The 10,356-nt window shown below is 64.4% G+C and overlaps 1 protein-coding gene across 1 annotated transcript; it reads right to left on the bottom strand.

Annotated features, from left to right (window-relative positions):
* Positions 1-2,052: 2,052 nt before the first annotated feature.
* On the bottom strand, positions 2,053-3,272 carry NXPH4 (neurexophilin 4). The gene has a single exon (XM_050984228.1). It carries the CDS (start codon positions 2,952-2,954, stop codon positions 2,106-2,108), a length of 849 nt encoding a protein of 282 aa, XP_050840185.1. The 5' UTR covers positions 2,955-3,272; the 3' UTR covers positions 2,053-2,105.
* Positions 3,273-10,356: the final 7,084 nt, after the last annotated feature.

Below are 10,356 nucleotides of genomic sequence, written 5' to 3'. Positions count from 1 at the left end.
CACTTTTTTTCCATTTTCATTTTCTTTACAAAACAAAAACCCCAAAAACCAAAGAAGATGAAGAAGCCCCTCCCTCCCCGAGAGGAGGGGGCAGGGGGACTGAGCCCCCGTCCCCCCCCCAAGCACCCTGATGTGCCCCCCCAGAGGTGACACCGCCCCCCCAGTGCCCCCCCAGCATGGGGGGGTCCTGCCTGCACCCCCCCAGCTGCATTTGGGGGGGGGTCTCGGTGGGTGAGGGGGGGGCCGGGACCCCCAGCACCAGTTGTACCCGATGGGTGGGGGAGGGGTGGAGTTTTTGGGGGGGGTGGGGAGGGGTCTCAATGGGTTTTGGGGGGTGGGGGGCGTTCTCAAGGGGTGGGGGTCTGGGATTCCCAGTGCTGCAGTGATGGGGTGTCAGTGGGGGAGGGGGCTGGGACCCCCAGAACAGGTGTACCCCGGAATGGGGGGCTGCAGAGGTGGGGTCTCAGTGGGGGACCCCCAGAACAGGTGTACCCCGGAATGGGGGGCTGCAGAGGTGGGGTCTCAGTGGGGGACCCCCAGAACAGGTGTACCCCGGAATGGGGGGCTGCAGAGGTGGGGTCTCAGGGGGGGACCCCCAGAACAGGTGTACCCCGGAATGGGGGGCTGCAGAGGTGGGGTCTCAGTGGGGGACCCCCAGAACAGGTGTACCCCGGAATGGGGGGCTGCAGAGGTGGGGTCTCAGGGGGAGACCCCAAAAACAGGTGTACCCCAGGGATGGGGCTCAGGGGGTCAGGGGGAGACCCCAAAACCAGGTGTACCCCAGGGATGGGGCTCAGGGGGTCAAGGGGACCCCCAAAAACAGGTGTACCCCAGGGATTGGGTCTTGGTAGACGGGACCCCCAGAAGAGGTGTACCCCAGGGATGGGGTCTCAATGGGGGACCCCCAGAACAGGTGTACCCCAATGATGGGGCTCAGGGGATGGAGGGGATCCCCAAAATAGGTGTACCCCAATGATGGGGCTCAGGGGATGGAGGGGACCCCCAAAATAGGTGTACCCCAATGATGGGTCTCAATGGGGGACCCCAAAAGCAGGTGTACCCCAGGGATGGGGTTTCGGTGGAGGGAACCCCCAGAACAGGTGTACCCCTATGATGGGGCTCAGGGGATGGAGGGGATCCCCAGAAATAGGTGTACCCCGGGGATGGGGTCTCAGTGGGTGGAGGAGATCCCCCAAAAAAGTGTACCCCAGAATGGGGGGTTGCAGTGATGGGTCTCAGGGGGTGGATGGGACCCCCAGATCAGGTGTACCCCAGGGATGGGGTCTCAGTGGGTGGGACCCCAGAACTGGCTGTACCCTGGGGATGGGGTCTATTGGGTGGGTGGGACCCCCAGAACGGGCTGTACCCCAGTGATGGGGTCTCAAGGGGTGGGTGGAACCCCAGAACTGGCTGTACCCCGGGGATGGGTCTCCATGGGGGACCCCCAGAACTGGCTGTACCCTGGGGATGGGGTCTATTGGGTGGGTGGGACCCCCAGAACTGGCTGTACCCCCAGAACTCGCTGTACCCCGGGGATGGGGTCTCAGTGGGTGGGTGGGACCCCCAGATCAGGTGTACCCCAATGATGGGGTCTCAGTGGGTGGGTGGGACCCCCAGATCAGGTGTACCCCAATGATGGGGTCTCAGTGGGTGGGTGGGACCCCCCAGATCAGGTGTACCCCAATGATGGGGTCTCAGTGGGTGGGTGGGACCCCCAGATCAGGTGTACCCCAATGATGGGGTCTCAGTGGGTGGGTGGGACCCCCAGATCAGGTGTACCCCAATGATGGGGTCTCAGTGGGTGGGTGGGACCCCCAGATCAGGTGTACCCCAATGATGGGGTCTCGGTGGAGGGGACCCCCAGAACTGGCCGTACCCCACCGTGCTGCAGGCATGGGATGTCATTTTGGGGTGGAACCCGCAACCCCCAGAGCCAACTGAACCCCAGTGATGGGACGGCTTTGGGTGGGGTCCGGGACCCCCAGCACCGGCTGTCCCACAACGCAGCACGGAGTGAGGAAGAGGAGGCAGCCGTGGGGACAACAGGCGACCCCGAGTGACACCGACCCCCCCCTTTCCCCCACCCACCCCCTGCCCCGCTGCCATCAGCCGAAGTAGGGGTTGTCTTGCTGGAAGTTGTAGTCGGGACAGACCTTCTGCACCAGCTTGTAGTCGATGCTGAGGAAGGAGATGAAGATGCAGATGACCTTGAAGGGCTTGGCGCAGAGCCAGGCCGCGTGGCTCTGCGTGTGCTCCGTGAAGCAAACCTTGGACGGGTCGTAGAGGCACGGCCGGTTCTTCCGCGCCCGGTTCGTCTTCTCGTACTCCACGTGGCAGTTGAGCGCCTTGGCCGGGCGCCCCTCGGGCAGGGTGCTCTGCTGGGGAGGGGGTGGAGGCCGTGGCAGAGCTGGAGGGCCTGGCACCACCACCTCGAAGCCCACGGCCTTGGAGGGTGGCACGATGCTGACGGAGACGTTGCCCAGGCTGGAGGAGTTGTGTCGGAAGTAGACGCTGAAGGTGCCGTTGATGTGGTCGACGATTTTGCCCGTCACCAGGAGGCTGAATTTGAGCGTTTTGATGTTGAAGTAGAAGTCGCCCCAGCCGAAAATCTTCTTGGTGCGGCTCGATTTGAGGGTGGGCTTGCGGTGGGCGCGGGGGCTGGGCGGCTCCCCGGCCGTCTGGTTCTTCTGCCAGTGCCAGGGGCTGCGGGCGGTGCCCGCCGGGGTCCCCGCGCCCCCCCTGGGGGGCTCTGCCGGGATCAAGCGCCCGGGGTCGAGCGCCGGGGGCTTCAGGGTGCCGTAGGGGACGTGCTTGAGGAGGCCCGAGGTGCCCATCTCCAGGTAGCCCAAGGTTTTGGAGATGTGGCCGCCAGCACACACCGTCTGGGGGAGAGAGGGGAGAGGGCGTGAGCTCTGCCTGTGGCCTTCCTCGTCATTCTGCCGCACCCTCCTCATCCTCTACCTGCTCCTCCCTCCTCATCTTCTCACCTGACCCCTCCTCGTCCCACTGCCTGCATCCTCCTCATCCTCCTGCTTGCACCTTCCTCATCCTCCTGCCTGACCCCTCCTCATCCCTCTGCATGCACCCTCCTCATCCTTCCACCTGAACCCTCCTCATCCCTCTGCCTGCACCTTCCTCATCCTCCTGCCTGCCCCTTCCTCATCCTCCTGCCTGCCCCTTCCTCATCCTCCTGCATGCACCCTGCTCATCCCCCTGCATGCACCCTGCTCATCCTTTTACCTACAGCTCCCTCCTCATCCTCCCACCTGATCCCTCCTCCTCCCTCTGCCTGCACCCTCCTCATCCTCTCCCTACTCCTCCCTCCTCATCCTCCTACCTACAGCCACTTCCTAATCCCTCTGCCACACCCTCCTCATCCTTTTACCTACTCCTTCCTCCCTCCTCATCCCTCTGCCTGAACCCTCCTCATCCTCCTACCTACAGCCCCCTCCTCATCCTCCTTCCTACACCCTCCTCATCCTCCTACCTCCTAATCCCTCTGCCACACCCTCCTCATCCTTTTACCTATTCCTCCCTCCTCATCCCTCTGCCTGAACCCTCCTCATCCTCCTACCTACAGCCCCCTTCTCATCCTCCTACCTGCACCCTCCTCTTCCTCTCCCTACTCCTCCCTCCTCTTCCTCTCCCTACTCCTCCCTCCTCATCCTCCCGCCTGCACCAGCTGGGCTGGGACCGCACCATCCCTTTCCCGAGTTCCCTCCCCCGTCACAGGGACGGACACAGCGAGCAGAGCCAGATGCCAGCCCTAACCTGGGACCCCACCCCTGTCCCTCACCCCCCTGCCCACCGTGCCCCCCGTGCCCCCATCCCTCATCCTCCCGGGGTGCCCGCTGTGCCCTCCTGCCCTGCCAGCTGCTCCGGCAGCCCCGGCCTCGTCAATCACTGTCACCCTGAGCTGGCAGGTGCTCGGCTGCTCGGGATGACCTGGAACCCGGCGGGAACCAGGAGGGGGAGTGGGGAGGGGGTGCTGAGCAGAGGCATCAGCTGGAGGGGCTGGGGGTGGGGGTGTGGGGGGCTGTGCTGTCGTGGGAAGTCGAGGCGGGCTCAGGGAACGGCTCCTGTCATTGCTGGGGGTGATCCTGGCATCGTTCGCCCTGCAGGATGGCTCTGCTACAGAGATTGTTCCCGTTTTTAAAGGAGCTGCTCCTCCTTTCGACTGCCCTTAATTCCCCTCGTTAGGGCTCGTGGATTTTCCTCGGAGAAGAATTAAGAGTGAACTTAGCTGCCATTTCCTGCTTGGGAATGATCCCATCGGGAATGACTTCGGGAATGACGGGGGTCCCCTGAGCCCCAGCAGGGAGGGGCGAGCTCCCTGTGCCCCCCTCCATGGCTGGGCGGGTCTCAGAGCAGAGATGGAGCAGCGCCACGGGGAGAGCCCAGCCAGGGACCCCCAGACTTCTGCTGAGCCAGGGGCTCCATCTGATCCACCCCTGGGAGCCCCCCAAGCTGTGCAGGGCTGAGCCCCTAAACCTGCTCTGGCTGTGCCAGGCTGAGCCCCTAAACCTGCTCTGGCTGTGCCAGGCTGAGCTCCTAAACCTGCTCTGGCTGTGCCAGGCTGAGCCCCTAAACCTGCTCTGGCTGTGCCAGGCTGAGCCCCTAAACCTGCTCTGGCTGTGCCCGGCTGAGCCCCTAAACCTGCTCTGGTTGTGCCAGGCTGAGCTCCTAAACCTGCTCTGGTTGTGCCAGGCTGAGCCCCTAAACCTGCTCTGGTTGTGCCAGGCTGAGCCCCTAAACCTGCTCTGGCTGTGCCAGGCTGAGCCCCTAAACCTGCTCTGGCTGTGCCAGGCTGAGCCCCTAAACCTGCTCTGGCTGTGCCCGGCTGAGCCCCTAAACCTGCTCTGGCTGTGCCAGGCTGAGCCCCTAAACCTGCTCTGGCTGTGCCCGGCTGAGCCCCTAAACCTGCTCTGGCTGTGCCAGGCTGAGCCCCTAAACCTGCTCTGGCTGTGCCAGGCTGAGCCCCTAAACCTGCTCTGGCTGTGCTGCACCAAATAGAGGAACCCTGGGCAGGGCAGGCAGCCCTGCCACATCCGTGGGAAGGGGATTTGAACGAGGGGTGCAGGGGTTGGTGCAGAGCATCCCTGAGACCCTCCCAAGCTGTGCCAGGCTGAGCTCCTAAACCTGCTCTGAGAGAGGAGCCCTGGGCAGGGCGTGCAGCCCCACCACACCCGTGGGAAGGGGATTTGGGGTCTTTCAGCCCATCGGGGGGACCAGGGTGGGGTGCAGAGCTGCAGCTCAGCATCCATCCCTAGGATCCCACCCGAGCTGTGGGAGCTGAGCTCCTAAACCTGCTCTGGCTGTGCCAGGCTGAGCCCCTAAACCTGCTCTGGCTGTGCTGCACCAAATAGAGGAACCCTAGGCAGGGCAGGCAGCCCTGCCACATCCTTGGGAAGGGGATTTGATCGAGGGGTGCAGGGGGTGGTACAGAGCATCCCTGAGACTCCCCCAAGCTGTGCCAGGCTGAGCTCCTAAACCTGCTCTGCTCATGCTGCACCAGAGACAGGAACCCCATGCTGGGCAGGCAGCCCTGCCACATCCGTGGGAAGGGGATTTGGGGTCTTTCAGCCCATTAAGGGGGATCAGGGCATGGTGCAGAGCATCCCTAGGATCCCACCCGAGCTGTGCCAGGCTGAGCTCCTAAACCTGCTCTGGGAGAGGAACCCTGGGCAGGGCATGCAGCCCCACCACGCCCGTGGGAAGGGGATTTGGGGTCTTTCAGCCCATCGGGGGGACCAGGCTGGGGTGCAGAGCTGCAGCTCAGCATCCATCCCTAGGATCCTACCCTTGCTGTGGGAGCTGAGCTCCTAAATCTGCTCTGGCTGTGCCAGGCTGAGCCCCTAAATCTGCTCTGCTCATGCTGCACCGGAGACAGGAACACTGGGCAGGACATGCAGCCCCACCACGCCCGTGGGAAGGGGATTTGGGGTCTTTCAGCTCACTAAGAGGGGCCGGGGGTGGTGCAGAGCTGCAGCTCAGCATCCATCCCTAGGATCCCACCCGAGCTGTGCCAGGCTGAGCTCCTAAACCTGCTCTGGGAGAGGAGCCCTGGGCAGGGCGTGCAGCCCCACCACGCCCGTGGGAAGGGGATTTGGGGTCTTTCAGCCCGTTTGGGGTGTTTCAGCCCATCGGGGGGTGGTGTAGAGCTGCAGCTCAGCCTCCATCCCTGCACCCCCAGCCCGGCCAGCCCCCCGCTCCCCCCGGCTCTCTCCCAGCTCGGCTGCTGCCTTCGCCCTTATCTATATTTCAACGCAGCTTCAAAGCCGGGCGCCTTCGCCAGCCGGAGAGGGAGGGGCAGGACCGGGATGGGGAGATAACGAGGGGGTGGGAGAGGGGCACCCCCCAGCTGAGGGAGCTGCGGTTTTGGCAGAGGGGTGGTGTCTGCACCCCAACTCTGCACCCATCAGGCCTGGGACCCCTCAGCTGGGAGCCCCCCCCAAATCCTCCTGCGCCCTCAGCGAGGGGCTGGGGGCTGCAGCACAGGGGGAAGGGGCACGGCAGCTCATCCTGCCGAGCCCCCACCACCGGGAAGGATTTCTGGAGGTTTCTGAGCTCTGCGCTGGATTTCCATCTCAGCCAGGGCTGGGAGCCAAGGCCGGTCCCCGGCAGTGCCGCAGGTGCCTGTGCCCTCCTCCCGTGCCTCAGTTTCCCTTTCCAATCCCCCCTGTCCATGACTCCGTGCGGGGAGAGGGGGATGTGATGGGGTTGGATTGGACGAGGCTGTGATGGGAATGGCTGGAGGTGGCAGGGAAGGGACAGGGAGGGGACAGGAGGGGACAGGGATGGGCAGGCAGTGGCAGCAGAGGGGGACAGACGCTGGCAGTGCTCGCTGTGCCACAGAGCCGGGGGCTGGGGGGGCACAGGCCGGGCACGGAGCGAGCAAGAATCCCCCATCCCTGCCGGAACAGAGGTGCCCCATCCCCTGCGGGCCAGGGGCCAGGTTGGCATCTCCCCAAGCCTCCAGTCCCTCGGCAGGAGCTGCTGGGGGGAGCGGGGGATGAAAGGGAATTGCAGAGCAGGGCAGCGCCGGCGATGCAGCCGGGGCGATCGATTGCGGCACCGGCAGCGTGGGGAGACCCCCGCAGCCCCCGCCGAGCCCGGGCGGGCCGGGGGCCCCGGAGCCTGCGGGGATGAGCAGGGCCAGGGACGCTTCAGTCCGCGCCGAGGGGAGCCAAGGTCACCCCCAGCGCCCTGGCAGCGCTGTCGGCATTCAGGGCAGGTCCCGAGCACCTCGCGTTAAATATTAATGCTCCCGCTGTGCCGTCGGGGCGCAGCCGCACGGACGTGCCCCTGAACCTCCTGGATATGCCTGGGGAGGGGTCTCAGTGCTGGCCCCCTCCCACTCTGCTCTCAGCAGCGGCCAGTGAGGGGCTCTGCTGCCACCCAGGTTACCTGAGATGTTGTTTTTCCCTGTCACATGCACCGCTGCATCTACACAGCCCCGCCGCTCCCCTCCTCATCCCCTCGCCTGTGCTCCTCCTCATCCTCCTCCCGGTCCCCCCACAGCATCATCCCGCGGTTTAGCTGCTCTCCAGCCCCCCGTGTGCCCTTCTGGAGCCGTGTGGGGCTGCCGTGTGTCCGCAGGCACCGCGTGTCAACCCCCGGGAGCGCACGGAGCAGGGAGGGGATGAGGGAAGGGCTGGAGGCGGCTGCAGAGGGACCAGGAAGGCTCTCGGTGCCTTCGGCATCAATTTGGTTTGTCAGGCCCGGCAGTGATGGCCACTCACATCCCATTTGCTGCTGGGGCCGAGCGCCGTCAGCTGCTCCCCCGAGACCCTCGGTCACCTTGGTGGAGGGGAGGGGAGCAGCGGGGGGGGACAGGGGACTTGGCTGCCCCAGTGTGGGCTGGGATGAGCTCCAGCATCCTGAGAGAGGGGCTGGGAGTGATGGCAGAACAGCCCCAGCAGCACTGGGGGGGGAGCAGAGCACCACGACACCACCAGCAAAGGCCTCACCACCACCTGTCCCTGTCCCAGGCTTGTCCCCATCTCTACTGCCAGTCTGTTTCCATTCCTACAGTCAGCCTGTGCCTGTCCCCAGGGCCAGTCTGTCTCCATGCCCACCACCAGCCTGTTCCTGTCTCTGCCACCAACCTGTCCCCATTAACACCACCAGCCTGTCCCCATCCCCTTTCTCATCCTGTCCCCATTATTACCACCCTCCTGTCCCCATTATTGCCGCCATCCTGTCCCTATCCCTACTGCCACCCTGTTCCCATCCCTGTTCCCATCCCCTTTCCCATCCTGTCCCCATTATTGCCACCACCCTGTCCCCATCCCCTTTCCCATCCTGTCTCCATTATTGCCACCAGCCAGTCCCTATTAATATCACCAGCCTGTCCCCATTATTACCACTACCCTGTCCCCATCCCTGTCCCAATCCCCTTCCCCATCCATCCCCATTATTACCATCACCCTGTCCCCATCTCTCTTGCCATCCTGTCTCCATCCCTGTCCCCATCCCCTTTCCCAGCTCTGTCCCCACCCTGTCCCCATCCCTGTCCCCATCCGTTTCCCATCCTGCCCCCATCCCTGTCCCCATCCCTTTCCCATCCTGTCCCCATAATTGTCCCCATCCCTGTCCCCATCCCCTTTCCCAGCTCTGTCCCCACCCTGTCCCCATCCCTTTCCCATCCTGTCCCTATAATTGTCCCCATCCCTGTCCCCATCCCCTTTCCCACCCTGTCCCCACCGTGTCCCCATCCCTGTCCCCATCCCTTTCCCATCCTGTCCCCATCCCGTCCCCATCCTGTCCCCATCCCTGTCCCCACCCTGTCCCCACACCTCTGCAGGCTCCACCGCTCCCCTGCTCGGGGGTCTCCCTCTCTCGCCACGGGCGCGGGGTCACCGCAGCCCCTCCCCTGTCACCCGGCCGCCTTCGTTAGCGCCGGGAGATTAATTGGAGGCTCTGAGCGACAATCCCCGCGGGCCCGCTCCCCCCGGCAGGCGCGGCCCGGGCCGCGGTGGCATTTCCAAAGGTTAGCAGCAAACAAGGTGCCTCTGACAGCTCCCATTCATCTCCGGCGCCGCGCGGGTGCTAATGCGGCTCCGCGGGGCTGCGGGAGGCGCCCGGCGGGCCCGGGGAGCCGAGGGGCTCGGGGAGCACCGGGGGCTGCTCCCGAGGGGCTGGGGGAGCACCGGGGGCTGTTCCCGAGGGGCTGGGGGAGCACCGGGGGGCTGTTCCCGAGGGGCTGGGGGAGCACCGGGGGCTGTTCCCGAGGGGCTCGGGGAGCACCGGGGGCTGTTCCCGAGGGGCTCAAGGAGCACCGGGGGCTGTTCCCGAGGGGCTCGAGGAGCACCGGGGGCTGTTCCCGAGGGGCTCGGGGAGCACCGGGGGCTGCTCCCGAGGGGCTGGGGGAGCACCGGGGGCTGTTCCCGAGGGGCTGGGGGAGCATCCGGGGGCTGTTCCCGAGGGGCTGGGGGAGCACCGGGGGCTGCTCCCGAGGGGCTCGGGGAGCACCGGGGGCTGCTCCCGAGGGGCTCAAGGAGCACCGGGGGCTGTTCCTGAGGGGCTCGGGGAGCACCGGGGGCTGCTCCCGAGGGGCTGGGGGAGCACCGGGGGCTGTTCCCGAGGGGCTCGGGGAGTGTGAGCCCGTGGGTGGCACGGGGGTGTGCCCGGGCCAGGGGTGTGCCCAGGTAATGCTCAGAACGCACGCAGGGCTGCAGGTGCAGCTGGGGGTGCATGGGCACCTCTGCATGTCCTGCAGGTCTCTGAGAGCAGCTGTGAGTGCACATGCATGGTGACACACAGGGTGACACACGTGGGGTGACACGCATGGTGACACACGTGGGGTGACACACACATGCATGGTGACACACACATAGTGACATGCACATGGTGACAGTGACATACACATGGTGACGTGCAGTGACACACACATAGTTACACATGCAGTGACACACACGTGGTGACACACACGTGGTGACACACACCTGTACGGTGACACACAGGCAGTGACACACATATAGTGACATGTGTGGTGACATGCAGACAGTGACACACGGTGACACACGCGGTGACACACACAAGGGGACACACACATGGTGACACAGACATAGTGACACACACATGTGCAGTAACACACACATGGTGACACACATATAGTGACGTGTGGTGACACACATATGGTGGCACGCATGGTGACACACACATGGTGACACACATATAAGTGACACACATATAGTGACATGTGTGGTGACATGCAGACAGTGACACACGGTGACACACGCGGTGACACACACAAGGGGACACGCACATGGTGACACAGACATAGTGACGTGTGGTGACACACATATGGTGGCACACATGGTGACACACATATAAGTGACACACATATAGTGA

Source organism: Serinus canaria, chromosome 25, assembly GCF_022539315.1.
Source record: "Serinus canaria isolate serCan28SL12 chromosome 25, serCan2020, whole genome shotgun sequence".
Taxonomy (NCBI): domain Eukaryota; kingdom Metazoa; phylum Chordata; class Aves; order Passeriformes; family Fringillidae; genus Serinus; species Serinus canaria.
This window is presented reverse-complemented; position numbering and strand designations above follow the sequence as displayed.